The sequence below is a fragment of the Nicotiana sylvestris genome, chromosome 3 (genome assembly GCF_000393655.2).
Source record: "Nicotiana sylvestris chromosome 3, ASM39365v2, whole genome shotgun sequence".
Lineage (NCBI taxonomy): Eukaryota > Viridiplantae > Streptophyta > Magnoliopsida > Solanales > Solanaceae > Nicotiana > Nicotiana sylvestris.
The window spans coordinates 155,950,538-155,977,393 of record NC_091059.1 but is presented as its reverse complement, the minus strand read 5'-3'; the positions used below and the strand labels follow the sequence as shown (position 1 = coordinate 155,977,393).

The window sequence follows — 26,856 nt, the reverse complement described above, 5'->3', positions numbered from 1 at the left end:
AGCTCGGCCGAAGCAGAGTATAAAAGTATGGCCTGGACAGTTGCTAAACTAGTTTGGTTGGCAGGATTATTCAAGGAACTTGAAACAGACGTAAAATTGCCAATTGACCTATTCTGTGATAGCAATGCAGCATTATAAATTGCAGCTAATCCAGTGTACCATGACAGAACAAAGCATATAGAAATAGACTGTCACTTCATAAGAGAGAAGATTCAACAGGTATTGATCAAGACACAATATGTGAATTCTAAGGATCAACAGGCAGATATTCTAACCAAAGCACTTTTGAGATCACAACATGAATACTTACTTTCCAAGTTGGGAGTGCTCAATATTTTCAGACCTATCAGCTTGAGGGGGGTGTTGAGAATGGGATTACTTGAAGCTAAATGAACTAGAGTTAGTGTAGGTTAGTCATTAGTTGATTATGATGGTTAGTTAGTCGGTTAGAAGCAGTTGCAATGTATATATACAGTAGCTATTTGTTCAATACAAAGCTGAGCTCATTATTCTTAATTTGTCAACTCTGCAATTGCTCTTTGTCCTCTTCGATCTTCTTTCTCTCTCAAAACTCCATTAGAGTAAACCTAGAGCTCAATCTATGGAAATTGATAGATACTTTATATTCTCCTTTCATAGAGCGAAATAAAGGATGAGAAAACACTAACATATATCATGAATCTTTTACCTTCAACTTTGCACTTGGAAAATTTTTACTTTTAAAATAATATAGATATGGCAATGATTATGCATTTTGACGAGTTCAACCATGTTCTATGTACATTTAAAAGGTCGAAGCATATTATTCTTGTAAATTTAAAATATTAAAAGGGTTTAATAGAATTTGTTAAGGAATTTTAGTTTTATACATTATCAGTATATATCCTATTACATTGTTGTTGTTATTATTTATTACTTTATTTTTACTACTACTTGAGCCGATGGTCTATCGCAAGCAGTCTCTCTGACTTTATAGGTAGGGGTAAGGTATGCGTACACATTACCCTTAGTTATTTGTTGTTGTACAGTATTAGTATAGAAAAATATTTACAGATCAATAAAAAATAATTGTATGCACCTAACTTAATTACTAAACATTTATTAATAATATAAAATAAATGATAATTAACCTATTAAGGTACAATAACATATTAAATTACCATTTATACTTTAATCTTATATTTAATGTAAAATGATTCAGAGGATAATTACTCCACCAAGGAAAAGCCAGAAGCAGAATTAGCTAAACTGTTACACACTGTTTTTAGCAATTGAAATTGAATCCTCCTCCGAGCTTACTCCTGCTATTAATCAGCGTCATTGATGAAGAATTCATTCAACATTATGCAAGAAGAAGATTAGGGTTTGTTTGATCTGAGTGATAATTTTGTGCGCGGATTAAATGGAAGAGGCGAAAGCATTGGCTCAACAGCAGCTAATGATGCAACAGCAACAACAGCAACAGCAGCAGCAGCAGCAGCAGCAACATCAGCAGCTACTGTTATTGCAGCAGATGCAACAACAACGTCAGAAGCAACAACAACAACAGGAAGCCATGGCTCGTTTCCCTTCTAACATCGACGTTCACCTCCGTCCTCAGCAGCTCCTTCACCGTCCCCTCATTAACCCCCTCCAATCCCAATCCCAATCCCAAAACCCTAATCCTAACCCTAGCTCTAGCAATAACCCTTCGAGCCAGATCCCCAATCAACAAAACCCTAGCGTTGGCCTGAACTCGGCCCAACAGCTGCAGCAGCAGCAGCAAAAGTTGGCGACCCGGGTTGCCCCGGAATCGAATCGGGTGGAGCTCCAGATGGCTTACCAGGACGCTTGGCGAGTCTGCCATCCTGACTTTAAACGTCCGTTCACTTCTCTTGAAGACGCTTGCGAAAGGTAATTTCTTGTGGTCTCTTTTACAATTATTTTTCATAAAGTATGTTTTTTCTGCATTTTTGAACCTCTTTTATGCTTTTCTAATTTCTTAATTTTTTTTGTTATTCAAAACGTCTATTTTGCACAACTGCTGTAATTTGAGCTGATTCATGGGAACTAAGGCCTCCAAATTCATCCTCATGCTAAGAAATGTTAAGAAATAAGTTTAGAGAAAATGCAACCACGCAAAAATGTGATAGCTATCGGACTTGTGCACGTGTAGTTTACATATGGAGGATTTAGCAGGTTGAGTTGCTGGGGTATTATATGGGAGGGGAATTGTTTAGGTGGTGCAGAGTTAAGGATTTAGGGGTAGTTTTATTTTGCGACGATGCATTGAAAATGAAAGTTGTGCTTCCCAGCTTTGGGAGGAGTCCGTTTTGATATGATAAGTCTCCAGTTATGGAGAGCCGGAGAGGGAATGCTTTTTTCAAGTCTAGGAATAGATCGCAGTTACATGGTAAATGGTATGTAGCATAATTATATGGGTGAACGTCTTATACAGTAGCGAAAGTCTTTTTTCTCCTCGTGTCTTTCTGCAACTAGTATGCTCACTGTGCTACAGTCAGCAAGCTGTGCATGCTGAGCCCCTAGAAGACTTCTAAACAAACACAATGTAGCAGCAGCATCACTGAACCCTTCTTAGTCAATGTTGATAACCGTATGATATACAACTTCTGTGCACTTATTTAAAGAAGCTTCAAGCTTTACTGGGCATAAGAGAATGTTTTTAGCATGTTTTTTGCACATTACTGCTTTTTCCTTTTTATCTTGGTCAGTCCAAATGATCAAATATAAACAGTTAATTAATAATCTCTTACTTTTAGAGCAGACATGGAAAAATACATGAGTTCTTAACAGCTTTCATCATTTTGACTGGTAAAAGAAAAAGAAGAAGAAATGTAAACAATATTGTTACCTTTTATCTACTGGATTCAGCAGCTTTTTATGCTCAGTAACCAAGGACAATCTGTTATGACTTTCAACTGACAGAACCATTGTTATAAGATCAAAGTATTCAGAGAAAAGTATAGCGTACCAAATATATTAGTGCTTCTTAAAAGTATGCAAATTGCTTGAAAACTTGTGTTTAACTCTGAAAAAGGTGATCAAACATCCTCGGCTGTCCTTCTCTTCCTACTTGATCTAAACGCAATAGAGAAGCAGAACTCCTACTCATCTTTTTGTTATTCCATCCTCTACCTTCACTTTTTCTATCTCCTTCCAGGGGACTCTTTTATTTGACAGAAAGATGTCTGAAGTTTTTTTATGTGAACTAGATGTTTTATCGTTTTCTTCTTCTTTTTAATATTAAGTTCATCATAGAATTGTTTTCCGCATGCTTGTCATCCACAGCTTTAGCTCCCAATGACTACTTAAACTCTTCAACGACTTTATGCTAACTATGCACTTAACCATGGAATCAAAATACACCAACTCAATCTTTTGTATTACAAAGTCTAGTATTTCTAGCTCAATTATGAGGAGGGATTTCTTGAAAAAGGAACTCCAATATTTTGTTTCATGAGAGATGGCTGTGTCTTGAAAAGGAGCATCTGAACATAATTTCCTGTTCTTCACTGTAGACCATTAAATTGGACAGGTTTATGAAAATCAGGCTATCTATAGCCAGCTTCACTGGTTGGCAAAAGCTATTCCTGATCATGTAAATTAGCAGAGTTTACTGGAAATAGTCTGTGTTCACCTATCAAAAAAGTTATTAATATAAAAAGCATCCTGCCTGTGGTATTGACATCAGTATTTTTCTTTGTGTCATGGATTTTATTTAGGCTTCTGCCTTACCATGTGGTGGCAGACTATGAAGCAGAGGAGGATGATAAGATCCTTGATTCAGACACTACAGGCCAAATGCTTTCTCGCTCACAGCAGTGGGACCACAACATCGCTGCCAAAGTTGCAGAGTTTACTGCGACATTTGAGAAACAAGTCCTAGCATTTAACATAATTTCCCGCAAGAGAGATCTTGGAGAATTCCGGACAGAGGAGAAGCTCATGATAGAGCAGTTACTGTTGCAAGAAGAGAGAAGAGCTCTGCTTGAATTGAAGACAGAGATGGACGCGAGACAAAAAATGGGCCGAGAGATTCATGATCCTAATTTGCAAATGGCGGCTCTTGTTCATGCAGAACAAGCTCGCGCTGAATCACAAGCTCGTGCTGAGATGATGAACCGAGCACCAATACGAGCTAGTGCACTTGGGCCTAGGGGGAGCAATATTCAAATGGGTAATGATGTGGGTGAGCATGGACAGGAAGTTAGCCCTGATGAAATGATCAATGGTTGGGGCAACAATGGACATAAAGATGAAAAAGAACCATCCGAGGACTTTCTGAATGATGAAGAAACTGATAATGGAGATATGGGCACTCAGAGTGAGTGGCGTGGAGGTGGGGAGTTGGACCTGAACACAAGATAAATCTTAAGAGTCAGTGTTTGCAATTTCCATGTGAAAAGTGAATACTTGTATCAAAGTTTTAGCCCACCATATGCTTTGGTGCACACTGTTAATGATTCTACACTTGAAAGTTGGGAGAAGCTCACCTATTAAGATTAGGATGACTGAAAATTGAGTGTCTTATTATGCTTAGACTGGAAATGAAGTATGGCCGTCTTTCTATGATTCAGGGGACATAATTTACATACCCCGATATCCAGATACAGCAAAGCTGCATTTCTGGTGAAAATGCTATTCCCATGCAACCCTCTTCTCATGGTTTCCGTTGTAAAAGACTTATGTTGCACTGTAAAGATTTTGGCACCTGTGCTGAAGAACCCCACTGCCCCCACCCCACCCTTTTCCCTGGCAATGATGCTTTGTCGTTGGCATAATCGACCAGTTTGAGATCTGTGGTGCAAAGATCGATTTACCTGCACAGTATTCTTTTCTTAGAAGCATAGTGGCGTTTGGGATAGGAAAGAAATGGTTCTTCGTTGGTCAAGTAGGTTGAGTGTTACTTTTCTATTTCCTTTTTTCCTGTTTTGTGTCACTCAGCTTTCTTCAAACTTTTTATGATGCTGGTTATGATAATTTTTAATCACAAAATATAAGATGAAGTCCTCAAAGCTGATTGATTTGTCATGGACTGGAAATGAGCTACTTACTCTAAATTGTATTTTCATAAGATATTTTGTTCGAGTAATTTCTCCTTTCATAAAATGGTTCGATAAATAGTCATTGAATTTCGTACTGCAAACCACACTAACGATAACGAATTGGACATTCAAATTCAAACCTTGTAACCAAATTCAAAATAAAAACAGCACAGTATAGCCAGTTTTCGGATTGGTCATTCAAAAATAGCTAGTGTTTACGAAATCAATGAAAAATAGCCACTATTTTGCTGCAACAGAGACCGGTCCAGCATAATATACTGGAGTTCGGTGCACCTGTATATGAACTCCAACATATTATGTTGGACCGGTATACTTTGTTGACTCCAGTATAATATACTGGAGCACTGGTGCTCCAAACTCCAGTATATTATACTGGACAATTATACTTGCTGGAACTCGAGTATATTATGCTAGAGTTCTAGTGTACTAATACTGGAACTTCAGTATAATATACTTGTGTATTTTCCGAGTTTTGAACAGTGTTTTCGCTTAAATTTATCTTTACATGAAAAGTGGCTAAATTTCGATTATTTTTTAAACTGGGCTATTTTTGAACGACTAGTTGTAAATCTGTCTATTTTTTAATTTCTCCCAATTCAAACCTTGGCCGCTCGGTTATCAGCACGTCCTTTTCTTTTCTTTTTACATCTAAAAAAAGCCAGTCCAATCCATCCCAATTGGACCAGATACTAGTCTGAAAACTTTAAGTGAACAAACATGGACTACCATAAAACCAGAAAATCTTCTTCGTTCTTTTGTGTATAACAAGTATGTAGTATCCAGTAAACAGGTAACATCAACATAAATGTTTCCTAATTTTCTCTCACTTTCTGCATATAATAAGGTTAGCTCACAGAAAGCAACATAATGACCGAGTGGCAAATGACGGAAGTTGGGGCTTAACAAAAGCCTCCCACCACCACCTATTAAAATCATGACCAATCAAATTGCTTAGAATAGCTGCATCATCTTCAGCAGGTAAAAACTGGCATCTGCACCTTGGTCTTACTCATCAATTTAACTTCATAGCTGCAAATGACGCTGCAACATCCATTGCCTCACCAACATGTGATATATTAGCTGCCTGAAAGGAAAAAAGTAAACCTTGACTCTCAAGTCATTCCCAAGAAAGGTAGTTTCAAGTACCTTGGATCGGTTATTCAGGGGATCGGGGAGATTGACGAGGATGTCACACACCGTATAGGGGTGGGGTGGATGAAGTGGAGGTTAGCGTCGGGAGTCTTGTGTGACAAGAAAGTGCCACCGTTACTAAAAGGTAAGTTTTATAGAGCAGTGGTTAGGCCTGCCATGTTGTATGGAACTGAATGTTGGCCGGTAAAGAACTCACACATCCAGAAGATGAAAGTAGCAGAGATGAGGATGTTGAGGTGGATGTGCGGGCATACAAGGATGGATAAGATTAGGAATGAAGATATTCGAGAGAAGGTGGGTGTGGCCCCCATGGAGGACAAGATGCGGGAAGTAAGACTCAGATGGTTCGGGCACATTCAGAGGAGGAGCACTGATGCACCGGTGAGGAGGTGTGAGCGACTGGCTGTAGTGGGCACGCGGAGAGGTAGAGGAAGACCTAAGAAGTATTGGGGAGAGGTGATCAGACAGGACATGGCGCGACTTAGGATTACTGAGGACATGGCCCTTGATAGGGAATTATGGAGGTCGAGCATTAAGGTTGTAGGTTAGAGGAGAGAGTGAATATTTCTACAGCACAATAGAGGGAGACTATCCAGTTAGGAGTTAGACTAGGAATGTCATTGGTCGTCTATCGATGCTGGGCTTTACCTTCTAGTTGTACTTACCAGCCATCTATTTCGTAGTTCGTATTTAGTATCCTGTATTTCATATTTCATATCTCTTATATATTGTTGTTATTTTTATTACGCATTTTTTTTTTGAATTGGTAACTATTGTATATATTATAACAATCAGTACATAGGTTGCACTGAAAACCAAATTTACATAGAGAGAATTTATAGATATTCTAATTTGAGACCTAGCAGGATCCTAGAATGTCTATGATTGTCAATGTATCTTCTGTGTACATCTGTTTGCACCAAAAACAAAATAGAAGAATACAATTGAGTTTGATCTTCTGCATTGAGTTGCTTCTATCTTCAAAACATCTAGTATTCCTTTCTCTCCAGACTGTCCACCAAATACATGCCGGAACAGTCCTCCATCTATCTCTACTAGTTGCTTCAGCTCCAGCTTCTTCCCAGCTATAGATGACATCTTTAATCCTGAATGGCATTGACCATGAGATACACCTAAGACTAATAAAGATTTTCCATAGTTGGTCTGTAATCTTGCAGTGTAGAAACAGATGGTTGACAGTTTCTGCATTTTCCCCACACAAAAAACATCTTGAACACATAGAAATTCCCCTTTTTATGAGATTATCCTGGGTTAAAACCGCCTCTTTTGCTAGTAGCCAAGTAAAGCATGCTACCTTGTATGGAATCTTTGTTTTCCATATATGTTTCCAAGGCCATGTGTCTACCTGTTGATTATCATGATTCAAACTCTTATATGCATCCTTCACTCGGTAAATCCCTTTGTTGTACCTCTTCCACCATATTGAATCCAAACCTTCCTGTAGTCCTGTAAATGCTTCCAGCTCTTTGTAGAGGTCAGTTAATCTTGTTATCTCCCAGTCATTCAGCTGTCTTCTTAGAGCTATTTCCCATCCTTGACAACTCCTCATATCAGCGACTGTCTTATGCTGGTTTTGTGCTAAACCGAACATATCTGGGTATCTTTCCTTTAAGCTTCCCATTCCTAGCCAGTTATCATTCCAAAATGATGTGTTCCTTCCGTTGTTCACTCTTATGGAGGAGTGATTCTTCATTATTGGCCAAAGTTCTCTGATTGATTTCCACACACTTACTCCATATGATGTACTGACTTTTTTTGACACCCAGTTGTTTTCTTCACCATACTTGGCTTTGATCACTTTGACCCATAAAGATTGGGGTTCTTTAGAGTACTTCCATAACCATTTAATTCTAAGAGCCTTGCTTTGATTCTTCAAATTCCTTATCCCTAATCCACCTTGTTTTTTATCCATTGTTGTTGTCTTCCAATTGACCAAATGGAAGACCTTTTTCTCCTTATTGCCTTGCCAGAGGAATGTTCTTCGGAGTTTGTCCAATCTCTGTAAAATGCCTGATGGAATTGGGAACAAAGACATCATGTAAGTAGGTAGAGAGTCTAATACTGAGTTGAATTAGAACTAGCCTACCCCCCAATGATAGATACTGCGATTTCCATCTTGACAACTTCTTCTCACACTTTTCTATGACTGAATTCCAGATTTCTTTTGATTTGGATCTTGCACCAAGAGGCATCCCAAGGTAAACAGTTGGTAGGGACCCAACTTCTCCTCCCAATATCTGAGTCAGTTGCCCCATGTTTTTAACTTCATTAATGGGAAAAATGTTGCTCTTTCTCCAGTTAATGTGTAATCCTGATACTCCTTCAAATAAAACCAAAATGATCCTTAAGAATCTAAGTTGGTCTTTTTCAGCATCACAGAAGACTAGAGTATCATCAGCATATTGGAGATGTGTGATCTCTAGATTGTTAGCCCCACTCCTGTTTACCTCAAAACCTTTAACCCAACCACTGACTTTAGCCGTTTTGATCATGTTGTTCAATCCTTCCATGGCTATGATGAATAAAAAGGGAGATAGAGGATCACCTTGTCTGAGACCTCTGTGTGAGTGAAAATAACCTTTAGGACTTCCATTTATAAGAATGGAGAATTTCACAGTAGATATGCAAAATTTCATCCATCTAATCCATTTTTGCCCAAAACCCATTTGTTCTAACATTCTTAGTAGGAAGCTCCAGTTCACATGATCATAGGCCTTCTCGATATCCAATTTGCATAAGATTCCAGGTTCTTTCTTTTTTATTCTTGAATCCACAGCTTCATTGGCAATCATCACTGCATCAATTATTTGTCTTCCTTTGATGAACGTCATTTGTTGAGCATCAACAAGTTTCCCAACCACCCTCTTAAGTCTTTCAGTTAAGACTTTTGAGAGCAGTTTGTAGAAGCTCCCTATCAGACTGATCGGTCTGAAATCTCTCAATTCTTTCGCACCTGTCTTCTTTGGAATCAATGCTATATATGTTGCATTGAAGCTTTTCTCAAACATCTCCTGTGAATGGAATATGTTAAAAGCCGCCATGATATCTTCCTTCAAAATGTCCCAACACTTTCTGAAAAAACCCATTGTGTATCCATCTGGACCTGGAGCCTTGTCACTTGCACACATCTTCAGGCTGCTCAGCACTTCTTGTTCCTCAAAGTTACTTTGTAAAGACTCCCTTTCCGATTCAGAAATGCTTGTAGTATTTTCGAAATTGACTGTTGGTCTCCACTGTTCAGGTTCTGTGTATAGCTCCTTGTAGAATTCAATAATCTCGTTCTCTATTCTTTCTGGATCCTCGATTACTTCATGTCGAATCATTATTTGGTCAATGTTGTTGTTTCTCTTGCGTGCATTTGCAGTCCGATGGAAAAATTTTGTATTCCTATTTCCTTCTTTGAGCCACAAAGCTCTTGATTTTTGTCTCCATGCAATTTCTTCATTCTTGAGTTGCACCTCAATCTCCATTAGAGTAGCTGCTTTCCTGACTGATTCCTCCTCTGTCAACGCTCTTAGTTGTTGCGTTGTCTCAAAATCTGCTAATTGACTTAGCAATTTTGATTTCTGCAGTCCCAGATTGCCTTCGTAACTTCTGCTCCATCCTTTTAGCTTGCCCTTGAGAGCTTTTAACTTGCAAGCTAAAATGTAATCAGGTCTTCCTGAGAATTCAAAAGATCCCCACCACTCTCTAATTCTGTCCTCAAAACCTTCCACATTCAGCCACCAATTTTCAAACTTGAAGTATGATTTAGCTTGTTCCCACACACCGCAGTCTAGAGCCACAGGTGAATGGTCCGAAATCAGCCTTTGTAGGATAGTTTGCTTGATGTTTCTGAGTCTTACATCCCATTCTTCTGAAATGAGAAATCTATCAATTCTTGAAGCCGCTGTATGATTGTCCCCTTTGAACCAAGTATAGTTTCCTCCTTCAAGTCGAAGATCTATCAGCTCCATATCTTCTATAAAATCCGAAAACTCTACCATCGCTCTGGACCTCCTTGAGCATTCCCGTTTTTCAGAAGAGTACCTTGTAACGTTAAAATCGCCACAAACCGCCCAAGGACCTTCCATCAATCCCCTCACTGCACCAATTTCACTCCATACTTTTTTCCTTTCTATTCTACAATTTGGAGCATACACTCATGTTATGTGACATTGAAAATTCTGTAGAAGAGCGTCAAACTTGCATGTCAAAGTGTATGCACCAATCTGTAACACCTCTCCTTTCCATACTCTGCAATCCCATAGCATCAAAATCCCCCCTCTCGTGCCGCTAGCTTCTAAACTTGCATACCTACCCCATCTACCACCCCATATTTGCCTGACTATTTCCTCGATATCCCCCTCGACTTTTGTTTCTTGCATGCAAATAATGTCTGCCCTCCAATTCTGCACTTGACTTTTTATTATCTCCCTTCTCTTCTTATCATTTAGACCCCTTACATTCCAGGAAATTACTTTGATCCTCATATAGAAATAATTGAAAGATCTCTTCCCCTACTCCTTTTCCCGTCACTCTTGAAGTTGACATCGAAAGAAGTCAAACCCTTTAATTCCAGTGATCCTTTGAATCTTTGTTTCTTCACCTCCAACTCTGACTCCACCCTTCTAACCTGTCTGCAGCTGTCAATTTGCATTAACAATTCCAGTGCTTCTTCTTCATGTCCTTGGAAATCTACTCCAAACATTTTCCCCAATTTGATCATATTTTGATGGACCCATATTGTTGCATCCATGTCTTTATCCAATAAAGGATTGTGTTGCTGAACTGCTAAAGGATTCACCTCCTCAATTTCCCACTCTTGAATAGGGCTACATTGCTTTAGATGTTCCAAAGTACATCCCACGTGATCATTCCCCATCTTTAAGTTTATGCTTTGCTCCCCTTCCTTCTGTTTCAGTCTTGCTAAATCTACTCCACCTTCTGGCTGACTGCAACTGGAAATTGTTTCCTTTTGCATACTTTCACGATTCACATTAAGGTTTTGCTCCCCTGGAGATGACTCTTTTGCTCCCGAGTGAGAAGGTCCTCCCATTTCCTCGATATAAGGCTTCAGCCCAGTATCAGAGAGCTTACACGAGAGGTCATTAAAAATGACTTGTGCAGCCATATCGGGGTCATAGGATTTCAGCTTGACTTTTGACACTCTACTGTTTTGATTCATCGAAGTTGAACCTTGTGTAAATTGACCACTTGCCTTTCCTTTACCATTGTTTAGCTCATACCGTGTCTTTCTTTCAGCCCAGATTGGGATGAAAAATTTGGTACCGTCTCTTACAATCCCCACCTCGTTGGGAGTCTTCCTGCCATCACCAGCAATTTTGATTCTTGCCCACTTGAGATGGTTTTTGAGATCAGTTTCTTCTTCTGTAGCTAGCCAACCCCCACAGAGATCTCCTATTTCTTTGAAGATCTTTTGTGACCATAGATGTACAGGAATCCCCATGGCTCTAATCCAGCATGTTTCCTCAATTTGTGAGTTTGGAATGCAACCGGCAGTATGATTCCACCAATCCAGATGAAGCTTGAATTTTTTCCATCTCCATTCTCCTTGCACAACCTGCTCTGCCATGAATCTGTTTGGAAATTCAAAAAGAAACATGTTTCCTGTCATTTCATAAATGTTTACTCCGTATGCTTTGTTCCATGACGCACTAGCCCATCGCCTTATGTCTGCTAAAGTGGGTCTCTCATTGATTTCTTCCCCAAAAGACCCGATAATGCATCTTTTTAGTAAGCCTGTGTCCTCTCCTCCAATAGGGTCCAGAACAGAGATACCGCCATTGCTCGTGCTGACCCTTGCCTCTCGAAGCGTATTGGATTGCCATTTACTCTCCTTAACTGCTTGGGCATAAGGGAAATTGTCCGCAGTGTTTCTAGGTGGTACTATGGGATTCGACTTGATGGTCTGATATATGAATCTCTCTATCTTAGCTGCTATGTCTTTCCAACCAGAATTCAAAGTTAACTCTGGGATTATAATCACTGACCTCCCTTCTCCCTTCAGTGAGAGAATACTCATATATCTTCCATGGGTGTTAAATTTCCTAGTGCAGAAATGTTCTGTCAATTGCTCCTTGTACTTCCATCTCTTCACTAGATTATTTTGATCTGTCGACGCTTCTTTAAGTGTAAAGCATATCCATTCCATTGCCTTTCTACCCATGGATGATCTTCTCATCATGTTGCGGCTTCTCTCCACCCATTCAAACCAAATGTCTTTATTGGAGTTCCATCTGGTGATGTCAAAAGATTTGAATCCTGCGTTGAAATATATCCTGTTGTCTCCCATATTGTACAAAACAGCTGTTCAGGTTCTGGAATTTTAGGGGTTGTTTAGAAGTTATCACAGTGAGCTTTAAAGCTTGACAAAGAAGAAGAGAACCCGAAATTTCTGAACAGAGAAAGGTTCCCCGCCACCGGAAAAAATAAAAGTTGTCGGAATTCAGAACTAAATGTATGGATGTACTCGGAATTTCCCAGCGAGTGTTCTGTCCAAAACGAAAATTTTGAAAATTGGCCGGGGTTGAGCTCACGCGCCGGCGCGTGGGGTTTGCCTCGCCGGAAATGAGCCGCGCGTGGCGGCGCGTGCGGGGTTGTTTGTCGGAGCTGTTTTCAGAGGGTCGGTCGGAATTGAATATCCGTGCTAATGGTGTTTATGGATTCTCAAGATTCCTTTTTCTCAGGCTCCTCGGGGAGTGTGCCTGAGCTCAAAGAAAGTAGAGAGAGAAATTTTTTGCATTACAACTTTTTCTTTTATTACGCATTTTTATGGTACTAATATATCATCTCCTGTTGCTTTTTGAGCCGAGGGTCTCCTGGAAACAGTCTCTCTACCCTTCGGGGTAGGGGTAAGATCTGCGTACATATTACCCTCCCCAGACCCCACTTGTGGGATTATACTGGGTCGTTGTTGTTGTTGTTGTTGTTGAATATCACGTTAGATAATTTTGCAATGCACATTATGTGCTTCTATTTCTTCCCATTTAAGGGCTGCAAATATATGCAACCATCACTAGTAACATTTCAGTTTCTAACTGAATCTACTTTGTGCACAGCACAAATATTTACAGATATGCCAGTAAAATCACAACTATTTTAAGAGGTAGAAAAATATAGTCCACCACTAGTTCCCAGAATTTTCTTCGATAACTATAGAAACTTAGAAGGTAACAGATGCGACTACGATGCAAACCTGGCCTTGCGCGAGACCACCTTTTCCTCCTCCACCTTTACCTCCCAAGGGCTTCAAAGCTGCATTCAACCAGTCTTTAACGTTCAACTGCTGGCACTTGTCACCTTTCTCAGGAACACCAGCACAGACCAAAACTTTGTTAGCAGCTTCATCTGTGCTAAATACCAGAACTGCCATACCCTGTTCAACAAATGAAACAGTCATGACTTATATATATATATATATATATACACATTTTAGAGGACAACACAAGCTTAAGTTTAACATGTACGAGCTAATAACCTTCTGTTCCATGACTTTGACAACTGCTTCACGGACTGCAGCAGTGTCCAAACCCACACTAATCTGCAGGATGCAGTATGCTTTTCCACCAGAAGCTGCAGCTTCAGCCATTTCTGAGGCAGCTTTAACAGCTTTTTGTACATTCTCTGCAGCTATCTTCTTTTTGGCCTTTATGACTTGATTCTGAAGTAAACCATCATCATCATATTACTTTTCTTTCCAAGACAATTTTATTTACCTTCAACCATAACACAAACAACACATACCTGGAGAGCAGAGAGTTTGGCCTTGAGATCAGCTTTCCTAACAGTGGGAATTTGTGCCCTCTCCACGGCAGCATTCAAAGAAGTTACTTTCTGAAATTAAGAAATTTCTGGATGAATGCATCACAAGGAGCAATAGTAGCAGTAGGAACAACGATCAGTCCTAAATTTGAAAAACCCTGGATCAACTACAATTCGCCAAGATTAAAGAACAAAACGATGCTTGGCCGAATAGATTAGCCCAGAAACTGTCAGCTCCGCGACATCCCAAGGAGGAAGATACAGTGCAGGGGACAAATAAGAAACATGACTGAATAAAAAGATACATCTTACTAACAACTCTGCCATATTTTGCTCTATAATTCAGCTTCATAAACAAAGATGACATGAAGCAGTTCTATAACTAAGTTCTTTTTGTCTGATATGAGTAGCTTATTTAAGCAGATCTATAACTATGTAGCAGAATGGCTGAACAAATGGCAGCCCGGTGCACTAAGCTCCCGCTATGTGCGGGGTCCGGGGAAGGGCCGAACCACAAGGTTCTATCGTGCGCAGTCTTACCCTGCATTTATGCAAGAGGTTGTTTCCACGGCTTGAACCCGTGACCTCCTGATCACATGGCAACAACTTTACCAGTTACGCCAAGGCTCCCCTTCAATGGCTGAACAAATGAATCATTAAATAAGAAGCAATACTTAGAAGTGGAAGCAATAACTGTCCAGTTAATGACAGCCCAAGAAGGAAGAGCTTAAGGATGCTATGATGAAACCAACATAGCATATGCATCAGGACAGTTTGATTGGATGAGCACTAACATGACATATGAATCTGATGTTAAAACTTGTAGAAGGGTGACTCTCTTCGTCTACTATAGTCAATGAAACTACTGTCCAGTTAATGACAGCCCAAGGAGGAAGAGCTCAAGGATGCTATGATGAAACCACCATAGCATACGCATCAGGACAGTTTGATTGGATGAGCACTAACATGACATATGAGTCTGATGTTAAAACTTGTAGAAGGGTGACTCTCTCCGTCTACCATAGTCAATGAAACTACTGTATCAAGGACTTCATAGCACAACTATTTTGGGGGTTAGCACTATTGCCAATCAATTTCACTTCAAATCCTCACGATAAAAAAATTCATCTCAACAAATCAAATCCTCAATGATTACAACTCTTCAGGATATTTTACTTCATTTTCCAGGAAAGAATGCGTGGTTTTATCACAAAAAAAAAAAAGATTGAATTCCCGGTAAGGATAGAGACAAACAGAATTCAGATTTTTACTGGTTCAAGAAGAGTGGGTTATACAAGCACTAACCTCTTCCAGCAAGCTTTCATCAGTCTGGAATGCTTCATTTACTTTCTGTTCGAGTGAGGATGCCAAATCTGTGGCCTCAAAAGCACGATGAGTTGTAACAGCAGTAACTCTTCGGATTCCCTTGGCAATTCCCTCCTCAGACATCAGAGCAAATGCCTTAGCCTCCCTTGTATTAGAAATGTGTGTTCCTGAGTATCAATAAATTAGCCACAAGAACATCATAAATGCACTTCCCAAACCCCGCGCATAGCGAGAGCTTAGTGCACCGGGCTGCCCTTTTTTTAACATCATAAATGCACCCCCATAAATAGCAATTAGAGAATAAAAGAAAATTACCACCACAGAGCTCAGCAGAATACGATAACCATTCTTCATTTTCTGGATTAGCAAGAAGGTCCTCCACTTTACGACCAACTGACACAATCCGGACAGGATCGGGATACACCTACAACCCAACCAGGACAAAAGTAAGACACAAGTTTAAATGTCAGAACAGAATTAAGACGGGCTAAATCGTGAATGCTTACTTCTCCAAAGACTGCTCGAAGACCTTTTATACTCTTAGCATCAGACAGCTTTGCCTCCTTTGAGAATACATCTAATTCGGACTTAATCTGCTCATTAACGATCGATTCAATTTTTCTTAACTCCTCTGGCTTTACTGGCTTCCCTGTTCAAGGCATTAGAAGATTATCATTCTTCATATCAAGATGCCCATACTCACAACAACAGCTTCAACCACACACACACCCAAAAGAAAAAAAGAAGGAAGCTACTTACCATGAGAGAAGTCAAATCTCAATTTTTCAGGAAGAACAATGGAACCTTTCTGGTCAACATGGTCGCCAAGTACTTCCTGAAAAGTTCAATAACATCATCAGACAATCAACTCCAGCAAGTATGTAAACAATCGAATTGCCATCCTTTTATATTCTGCTATGGAAAATACCTTTAAGGCAAAATTTAACATGTGAGTGCAGGTATGATTCGGAGCGATCAATGTACGCCTGTTATAGTCAACCTGCTCAATCAATCAAGGAAACCAAACCTAATCATGTAAGTACAAAGAGGTACAACAAATCCAAAAGCCTGCATCATATGGTTTTAAAAGGCCAAGCAGAAGAGAATGTCACCTTACAAATTACTTTATCACCAACAGAAAACTTGTGTGCCTGTCCACTGAAAGATCCTATATGAAGAACGAATCCTCCATAAACTTGAACATTACAAACTTGAAAAGAGCCATTGGGACTCTCCAGTGATCCAGTGTCATATATCTGTATCCAAATAGTCAAGTAGCTTTATCAGAAACAGGAAACTAGAGTACCACATGACATAAGGAGGAAAAAAAAAGATGGATGAATTAACAATGCCACAAGCCACCAGAGTTTCCTTATTACATTCTATAAGCTTTTTTTTTTTTTTTTGAGAAGGAAAACATTTTATCACATTCTATAAGCTTAAGTTTCTCAAATTGCAGAACTCTAGTTGAAAGAAGCAAAAACTTGGTAAAATGAGCATTATTCTGATGTTCTTTTTTATGCATCAAGTGACAAAACAAACATTAAGGTTACACTCTCGGTTATCAGAAGAAAATGACTCCTCAAGTTTCTGAATAATGTGATATCCTCACAATGTCTACCCTCTATAACTTCTCATGCTGCATTTGATTGAAAAGAAAGGAAGAAAAGATAATAGGAAAATATCAATTAGATTTCACTACAGACGAGGGACAGGCTTCTCTATTTGCAAAGCCCTTCCACCTTCAACCAATTGGGGTTTACGTCACCAAGAGGAAAGAGAGCAAAATGCTACCCCTGCGAGGGAGGTGGGTGGGGATTCAAAAGTTATCAAATCAAAAAGGAGAAACTAGATTTTAATATAGCTCTAACAATATTCATTTAGTGCTTACTAAGCTTAATCTATTCATACTAGTAAGTTTCAATCTTACTTTTCCAGTTTCAAGAAAGAATGCATATGCAAAAGGAATAAATCTCCCATTAACCAAACATGTTTAAGAGTCTCTTTTGTTTGCTTACTTTCCTAAATATTTCCCAGGAAATACTTCCCCTTAAACAAACAATTAGCAAATGTTCATCATTAGTGCTTAGCATCCAAAAAAATATATGCAGTCGCTACTCTTTTAAAGTGTTATCGAGGCAGCTCCTCTTTAAAGCTTTGTTATTCAGCTTAATTTATCTCTCTCCGAGTGTGCGGGGAGGGATATGCATAAACACGTGAATCCATACAGATTCCAGATATATTTGACCCTGAGTTATGCAGTTTATTAGCTCCCTGGTTTTAGAATAGCCACCTCTATTTAAGGAGCTAATTGTCATTTCTTGTGAGCTCGGTTATAATATTCTTATACTATCTTTTTGCGCTGGCTTATGCAGTTTATTAGCTCCCTGGTTTTAGAATAGCCACCTCTATTTAAGGAGCTAATTGTCATTTCTTGAGAGCTCAGTTATAATATCCTTATACTATCTTTTTGCATCTATTTGATGTTAACAGTGAAACTTTACTCCATCAGAAAAAAATATACAAGACCCTTTGACTACAACAGTACAAGAACTAAACTAGTTTACACCCTCCTCTAACGGACTACTAATAATAACAATATTGCTATTTAGTGTCCTTCCAGTAATATTTGAAGAGTAGTGAACTTTTTCTTGTCAGTATTTTGAAGAAAAGTGACTTATTATCATTTGACATTTTCTAACCAAAATATGAAAGCGCATTTTACCTGACCACCTTGTTCAGCATAGAAACTAGTGCTTTCAAGAATAATACCAACTTCATCACCTGCTGCTGCACTTTCCAAGAACTCATTTCCAGTGTAAATAGCTTTTATCTCACTCTCATGATCCTGAATTAAGAAATTCAGAAGTAAACCTCTGACATGAGCACTAAATCATATACGTATATATTTACAACAGCTAAGCACTAGACAGTCACGTTAAGAGAATAAAATAAAAACGTTTAGAAAAATGTATGAGTACAAGTTAGAAAAATAAATAGGCAGGAACTCCAAGACAAACAAGTACAGTAATAAAAAATTGAATAGAGGAAAACACAATTAATGAAAGAAGCAAGAGTGATTAGTTTGTTATGTTAGGGGGGTTGATCTGCACTGATACAATTTGAGGGGACTAAAGACGAAGAAACCCCAGAAGAGAATGGGGCACCTGAAAGAAGTTTGTTCCTGGCTAGAGAAGTTACAGAAATTGACATTCAAAGCATATGAAAACCATCTAGCTTGAATCAAATTAAAACAACAGCAGAAAATAATTGAAGCAAGCAACAATTGAAGAAGCCAGTCATGCTAGTTTCATTAGGAAGATAAATAAGCAACCTGAAACCAAGTAAATTTGAAAATATCATTTGTTGCAGCAACCCCTTTCTTGTGCAACGCAGCAGTAGCGTCAGCATCCATGGCAATAGCACCACCAGCGTTCTGTCAAGTATAGGTTCAGAGCATAAGGTGTAAGCATAAATTAATAACTTGTGAATTAGAATTTATAAGATAAATACTTGACGTGTCAAGAATGACAACTATGAATGCTCTCAGAAACATGAGTAGAATCTAGAACCTCACTTCAATAGTTGTTTTTCAGCTGTAACCTATTTACCTCCACAACCCATTCTACAAGACATTTCCACTACTTCACCCAGTGTACAAAGTATAGGTGCCACTGTCATGTTAACTCGATTTACCTCTATACATTGCATGTCACCTCAACCCTTAAGTGGTCAGTGAGGCATCATTCCTTAGGCCCCTTTGACTGTCCAAGTCAAATTCATCCATTTGCTTAACTTCTAAAGTATGATATTTCTAAAAGATTAAACATGATTTCCTTCGGAACTATTTCTTTTCCAGAAAAGAATACTCAATCTTGACATGGCTCCAAAGAGGTAAACATAGAAAATCATCTAGCACCAGTAAAAATTTTAAGCCTTTTCTACCCAAAATTTCATACTTATTGGGGCAAGCTTAAATTGCCCGAATAAAACCAAATGGGTCAAGAGGTCATTCCCTTACAGCTCGAACGGTGAAAGCAAAATTAACCTAGCTGGAGACAGTTGAGAAACAAAAGCAACAAAGAGAACCTTGCTCTGAGCATTTCTTGATCTTTCCCTGGCAGCATCCATAGCAACATTAAAACCATCAACATCAACCACCAAGCCTCGTTCCTCTGCCATTAACTGAGACAAAAAAGATTAGTCAGCTTTTTATCACTGAGATTAGGAGATATGAATTAACACGTTCGAGCACCGTTTACCTGGGTCAAATCTAATGGAAATCCATAAGTGTCCCACAAAACAAATGCATCCTGCACATCACAACAGAAGGAAGGAAGAAAAGAAACAAACTTAGCTGAGATACAAGGTCGCCGAGAGCTGACAAAAGAAAGTTGCTTTTTGAAGTGCATAAAGAGAGAACGATCAAAATAAAGAATTGCACAATTCCTGGACTAAATTTGATCAATCACTTGAAAACTGACTGATAACAACACTCCCTCCATTTGCTTAGCTTCAGCAGTTAAAATTGCCTTTTTTTTATAACCATGGTGTCAAATTGCCCCTTTTTTCTTTTTGATCAATGTGAAAATAATAGTATCGTTTTTATATAATGGGGACTTTTTAAATAACTTATGTTCCACGTGAAGCTACATTGGACCTTTAATTATTCTTCTCAGTATAATTTCCGTCTATTCCATTCAAGAAGAAGAACAAAAAAGGAACATATGGCCTCACATGTTCCTCCATTAAATATAAAACAGTCTAAATCGATTTGAGATGAACTGAGCATTAAGTAAATATTAAGCGCACAAATCAGATATTGAATTAGAAGGGACTTGGCTGATTTCTCTGTCACAAGTTGTATTTGGCTAATATGCTTGCCTGGCCACTAAATTGCTTCCCTTGAACCTCTTGAGCTGCCTTTTTAAATTTCTCGATTCCCTGGAGTAAGAAAGAAGTTACATACAGTGGGAAATATTTTAAAAAGACAAAACCAGAGTATGATAAGTCACGTAATCTCCCCAACTGGAAGCAATCAAGAAGCAGCAACCGCTCAATTAAAAGTCATGTATAGGGCTTCACTACACTATCAGGTGTAAGAGAGAAACATTTCATTAAGCTGAGCACATAGAGAGGAAATGGTTTCGGTGTGAAGGAAACAGAAAGCTTAATAAAGTCATCACATATTTCAGCACAGTGATGAATATTTTTTGGGGGGGACATTCTGCTGAGCACAAAGGTGAGTCGGGTTCCTATACAAAGAGACAATAGTTCTTCAGATTGAAAGTCTCAATGAAAAGCAGCTCATATAAGTTACAAATTTCAGTCAAGTGCTAATTTTTTTCTTTGGTTTAGTCTTAAGCCATCACCTATGTAGTTATCAATATGCAGTGCACACATGCCGAGAAGAATTCCAACAACATCAATGTCATTGGCACTACCTCAATGCTATTAGCAAGCTGTTTATCTTGTATATGCAAAACGGTGAGTTTTATGTATGACTTTCCTCTATTAGCTATCTGGAATGGTTACCTGAATACTTCCATTATCCCACAAAAAATCAAAAAGGTATTTACAATGATAATATCTACAGGCTCAATACAGCGTTTTGGATAGTTGATATACAAAACTAGAAATTAAAGCATTTCCGCGCTTGTTTCATTTCATTATATTGCAGCGTAGCTTACATGAAGCAATGTCCTCCCGAAGCTAGTTTCTTCATCAGCAATTGTATCCCTTATATGTGCCTCACGTTGCTTCAGCTCTGGGAAGACGTCGCCCATCACTTCTACCACCACCTTAACAAGGCTATCTCAACAAAAAGCAGAGTGTAAATAATATAATGAGGTGGGTATAGACAAAAACTGCTAAATATCAAATAAACCCACTTTCAACGAAACAAGCAAATTCAAGTACTTATTCATACCTACTGAAGAAACCTTGTTGCGCTTTCAGAACCTCTGTACCATAGCGCACTGCTCGACGTAGAATGCGTCTAAGGACATATTCGCGACCTTCATTCCCTGCAAAGCAAGAAACATGAACATCAGATTTACCAAAGAATGAACCACAGACCAATATTTGGCTTTAAGTGTTGGAACACCATCAGAACCTCATCGAAGGTACTAACACAAAATCTTAAACCAAGTACAGAAAGTCATAGTGCCCAATTTCTAGATTCATGGATGCACATCTTTAGGTTTCAAATAATATTAGGTGAAGGAAATAGGAGAAAGAATTACACAAGAAACTAGCAGCCATCAATCTCACAAACTGTAGAATACAATCCACTTTAAAGCAAAAAAAAAAAACTGCAAACTCATTATAAATGATTTGAATGTCATGTGAAAGAATGGCTCCACAAGCAACTGAACACCAACAAGATCGCAAATATAATATACCTCATCATACCTAAAAACTTTGCAAGTAATGAAAACTTTTTACATCATAGAAAAGTCCTAACATTAGGGGTCAATTCATGACCAAGAAAGGAGAGGAACAATTTTGAGCAAAACTAAGCACTAAATGATGACTAGATTAACAAGATCCTACCTGGGCAAGAACCATCAGCAATGGCAAAAGACAGAGTTCGAATGTGGTCAGAAACAACTCTATAGGCCATATCAATTTTATCCACATCATCAGCTCCAACTTTGCCAGAGTATGGACGAGCTCCAGTTGCCTATTAAGAGAAACATCAGTTTAGGAGAATAGCATGAATAAGTATAGCAATAAGGAAATTTCAGTAGCACAACACAAGATCAGGTCCTGCATGAGTGGCAGTTCATTGGAGAAATAAGAGCTTTGAGCACGTAAAAGCACTTCTTCAAGTGCTTGGCATTCTTTTTTTAATCCGGTAAATCCTACTCCTACCCAGCTCTCCATGAATTGAACCACAACCTCTTAACTGGAAGTTGAGTGCTCTTACCGTTGGAGCACTTCTAACATAAGCTCAACTATGGTCATCTTGAAACTGATATTGAGTCGGTGAAAAAAGAAACTGATATTTGAGTATAACATTTAGCCATTATTTCAGAGAAAATTTTCCCCGTTACAAAATTTAATCCTTTGTGCTAATTTTGTAAATGAAACAGGAATGCTTTAGAGAACAATGTATCAAACACTTATGTGCTTACACAACATTATCAATGTAAAGAAGTGATCATACAAAAATTTAAATACTTTTTTCAAAGCATTACTTGAATATCTATTTCTTTCAAATCCACTGAAATGCAAAAACAAGGCTACATATTGCACAAAAAAGTAACAAAATTTTCAGTAAAACTCAATACAAAGGGAATGGAATCATTAATATAGCATTCCCTTTTAAAGTGAACTTTATAATGGAAAATAAGTTCATGCTTCATAGCATCATATGCTACACAGCTAAAAAAATCACCTTCTGAAGATGAAATAGGGTCTGGTCAGTAATGCAACTACACAATCAATGAAAGAAGAATACAATGTCAAATTATCAGAATGTCACCCAAAAGTAACCAATTAAAGACGGTAGGAAGGATAGTCCACTCAAGAGAAGATGATCAAAAATAGGTAGACACACAAACAGACGAGCAGAATATCACGAGACATTAGGCTAAATAGGAAACCCAAAGAAAACCATAGCAGCCATAACTATAAGCCTGCTTGCCAATGGAAACAAATCAGTAAAGGCAATACAGTAAAAACCTATCAATATTACCTTTTGTATAGCATCGAATATAGGTAAGAACACGTCAGTATCGTAATTGCTCATCTTGTTCTGGAGGATAGAAGTTAGTCTTTCAAAACCCATTCCAGTATCAACATGCTTAGCAGGAAGGGGTTTCAAAGAACCATCAGCTTCCCTGTTGAACTGCAAAAGACACGCTTAAAAGAGTAAAACATAGATCTCAAAAGAGAAGGCAAAAATTTGGAGATAATGGTACCTGAATAAAGACAAGGTTCCATATTTCAATCACAGTGGGATCATCATTATTAACAAATGATGCAGCATCGCGATTCCCAATTCTATCAAAGTGTATCTCAGTGCAGGGTCCACAAGGTCCGGTATCACCCATCTCCCAAAAGTTGTCCTACTCAAAGTGCAAAGAGTTAAGAAATAACCGGACTGACTTAGCTCAAAGTAATTAAGTCTTTTAACAAGGCAGTGAAAGGTTTTCAGACATAATCATTAGACCATGATCAAATAATTTGAACTAAGAAAGAAGTACTGATTTTCACATATGGAAAACAACATTTCAGTGGTCGGAAATGTTGCGTAAGAACAATGGAGATTGACATCAAGTACTTTTTTCTTTTGATAACCGAGAAATCCCGAGGGTCAAAGGTCAATTCGAACTCGGTGGATAATCCGCCCCTCTACCCTTCTCCACTTAAATGACAAATACCACTTTTTGCTTCTTTATTTCCAACAAAAAGGATACTTAATTTTTGTAAGTCAAGAATGACGCTTATAATTTTTGTAGGTCAAGAATGATGCTTATCACTGCCCCTCAAAAGATAAGTTAATATGCTTCTTAAAGTATCAATACAATACCCTGCTCCACTTAAATGTCAATTACCAATTTATGCTTATTTTATCAGCAAAAAGAATAATTTTTTTGATAAGGATAATTATCTTTTATAAGGCAGTAATGATACTTATGACTGCCCCCCTCTCACTTCATGACAAAATTCGTCCAAATTGAGATGTCCACGAAGTTAACATACTTCTAAGAGATTCAATACGTTTTGGGGCTTTCAAAAATACCAAATACACATAACTTTATCTCGGAACAACAATAGAAAGAATTGGTTTAATGAATTGCTAATGCATAAAACAGAAAATGATGATGATAGATGCCAAGATACAATGTGATAACTTACTTTGCAACCGAAAGGCAGCACCCTGCTAGGGGGAAGGAACTTAAGCCATAGTTCTCTGGCTTCATTATCTGCTGGAAGGCCAGTTTTTTCGTCACCCCCAAAATAAGTGGCATATATCCGATCACCTGGCAGCCTATATACCTGGGAGAAAATTATCAAACACGGAAAAATAAGTATACAAGTCAGCATCCTGTCATTTCTTTATCATACAGCATATATGTTAGGAGCACAACTGGCAATTATTACAAGAATATTATGAATTAATCAGGATAAAACATGCCTGGGTAAGCAGTTCCCAGGCCCATTCAATGGCCTCTTTCTTGAAATAATCCCCAAAAGACCAATTACCAAGCATCTCAAAGAAAGTGTGGTGGTAAGTGTCCTTGCCAACATCATCAAGATCATTGTGCTTGCCACCAGCACGAATACACTTTTGTGTATCGCAGGCACGCTTAAGTTTGCTCAACGGACTATTAGGGTCTACTATACCCAAGAAAATAGGCTTAAACTGATTCATCCCTGCACAAAAACCCAACCTTTAGCCATTCAACCACCGAAAACAAAACCAACGACCATCTTTCCAGTAGCACATAATCCAGTTTAAGTTCTATGCACTGAAAATGTAAACAATATTTACACAGCCAGGTTATTTATGAGGTAATTAGAGGTAAAATCTCTTGATAACTAGAGTAATAATAATTCGGTTAAAAATGGTAACTAACCCGCTATTACAGGTTAAGAGTCACTGACAATTTGAATGAATCTTTATAAGTGCATATAACTTAAATCCATAATCTATTTATACAGAAAAGCAACAAACCAATAAATAAGACATTTAAAGTGAAGGAAAAACGAACCAGCATTGGCGAATAGGAGGGTCGGGTCATTATGAGGAACCACAGGGCTGGATTCGACTTGTTCGTGACCTTTGCCTTGGAAGAAGTTGATGAAAGTTTGGCGCACCTTGTTAGCCGGCCACTCCAATTCCGAGGACTGAGAACCCATCAGCCTTGAGCTACGTGTGAAAATAGACAGCCGTCTCCTAATTGTATGGGAAATTGAAACCGCCGGCGACAGAGGAAGCAACGACGCGGCGGCGAAGGTGGAGGAGGGAGGGTAAGAGGAAGAAGGAAGCGGCGGAAATGGAAGTCTAGTAGCTCTTCTGCTGAAGGGTAAAGCTAAGGCAATACAACGCCAATTCCAGCCGTCGATTAAAACCCTCATCCATTCTTCTAAAGCATAACGCTAAGCTTATAAGTATTGATGACGACGTGGTGTTGACAGAAATTCTATTCTAAAATACTACTATGAAATAGATTCTTTAATGAGAAGATAGATGCATCTAATTTTGCCTGTTATGAAAATAAAATGTGTGTGCCATATAATGGAATCATTTTTCAATAAAATGTTTTCATTCACTTTACATATTTGGTTGCTATAAAAAAAATTCAATAATGTCATTTTAACAAACTATTTTAAATTTTTAATTTCATATTACTCGGACTACACTTAGATATTTTAGAATTATTTAATAACTAAAATCTCATCAAAATACTTTCCGCTTGCTAATTTTATTCACCAACGAGAAACCGAATAATATTTTTTTAGAAAATATATGAAAAATGACTTCTATCGTATCAAATATATCATGTTTAGTTCAAGCAAATTGTTGTTTAACTGTTCAAATAACAATCATGCCAAATAAAGAGCTTGTCCAATCATTTACTTGTAATAAAATATATTGAGCTCGTAATGGTATCTTGCAATTCAAAAGTATCTCTATGGCTGAATGAGGCATGAGCGTGTTCTTGGGCCATTATAAAAACATAGATAGGATCAACCATGAAACGAAGAACAAAACTTTACAATAATTATTTCGTAAACATTCACGTGCATTACATATACAAATGTTCTTTGAATAGTGCAATAAGGTTACCCATAACACGGCTCTCCCACTTGAGTTATCTTAACGTCATTCCATGATATTCTGGAAAAATAGCATCTTCCATCTTTTTGAAATGTTGAAGCTTGAAAAAGACATTATATTTGAATATTTGATCCTTTAGTGCTATCTTTCCAATTAGAATGCTCAAATTTAAAATTTCCTTCTCATACTTAATTACTTTCGGGTTTAAGCTTCTCTGCCTCAGTGCCCAAGTGGAGCCGTACAGTTCGATAATGATTTGCTTATCTTTCCTTCCTTGAATGCAATCCACATTTATTTTATTTCTTGCTTTCCCGTTTAAAATCTTGATGCTGCGATTAATAATACATTTCGCCAAAACTCATCAAAATTTTGTCAGCGAGTTTTAAAGGACAGTGACATGCATATTTTTGTTAGTCGACAACAGATAGCAGCAACATCAAGGAACAATTACCATGACCAATGTTCATATATTTTGAAACATGAGACCATATACAGCTCTATTCACCTACCAGTAGACTACTATCAATCCACATCTTAATTGAATACTTCAATCCAAATCCATATTATAATACGTTCACTATACATCGCAAAAGCTGGCTTAGGATATAAAATTAGTATCGTGCCAGCGGCTATAAATTATGCTTTACTACGAGATGCAATATCAAACAAGCGCGGAATGTTCAACCCAAAAGACTACTTAGAACAGAGTACGTTTTAGTTAGAAGAGAGAAT

General features: G+C 38.2%; 2 protein-coding genes across 2 annotated transcripts; one reads left to right on the top strand and one right to left on the bottom strand.

Moving 5' to 3' along the window:
* The first annotated feature begins 1,210 nt into the window (after positions 1 to 1,210).
* LOC104225841 (uncharacterized) lies at positions 1,211 to 5,031 on the top strand. Its single transcript, XM_009777707.2, has 2 exons — positions 1,211 to 1,893; positions 3,723 to 5,031. The coding sequence occupies exons 1-2, from the start codon at positions 1,403 to 1,405 to the stop codon at positions 4,366 to 4,368; spliced, it is 1,137 nt and encodes a 378-aa protein (XP_009776009.1). The 5' UTR covers positions 1,211 to 1,402; the 3' UTR covers positions 4,369 to 5,031.
* Positions 5,032 to 5,774: 743 nt separating this feature from the next.
* Positions 5,775 to 25,462, bottom strand: LOC104247873 (alanine--tRNA ligase). The gene is made up of 23 exons (XM_070171108.1): positions 25,055 to 25,462; positions 24,478 to 24,716; positions 24,198 to 24,338; positions 23,258 to 23,404; positions 23,032 to 23,184; positions 21,885 to 22,014; positions 21,259 to 21,355; positions 21,020 to 21,140; positions 20,214 to 20,273; positions 19,592 to 19,642; positions 19,419 to 19,514; positions 18,664 to 18,765; positions 18,055 to 18,177; positions 16,442 to 16,585; positions 16,258 to 16,329; positions 16,089 to 16,164; positions 15,836 to 15,978; positions 15,645 to 15,753; positions 15,309 to 15,496; positions 13,986 to 14,075; positions 13,720 to 13,902; positions 13,438 to 13,617; positions 5,775 to 6,150 (listed from the first exon to the last, which is right to left on the bottom strand). Exons 1-23 carry the CDS (start codon positions 25,419 to 25,421, stop codon positions 6,079 to 6,081), a joined length of 3,084 nt encoding a protein of 1,027 aa, XP_070027209.1. The 5' UTR covers positions 25,422 to 25,462; the 3' UTR covers positions 5,775 to 6,078.
* Between the last annotated feature and the right edge of the window lie 1,394 nt (positions 25,463 to 26,856).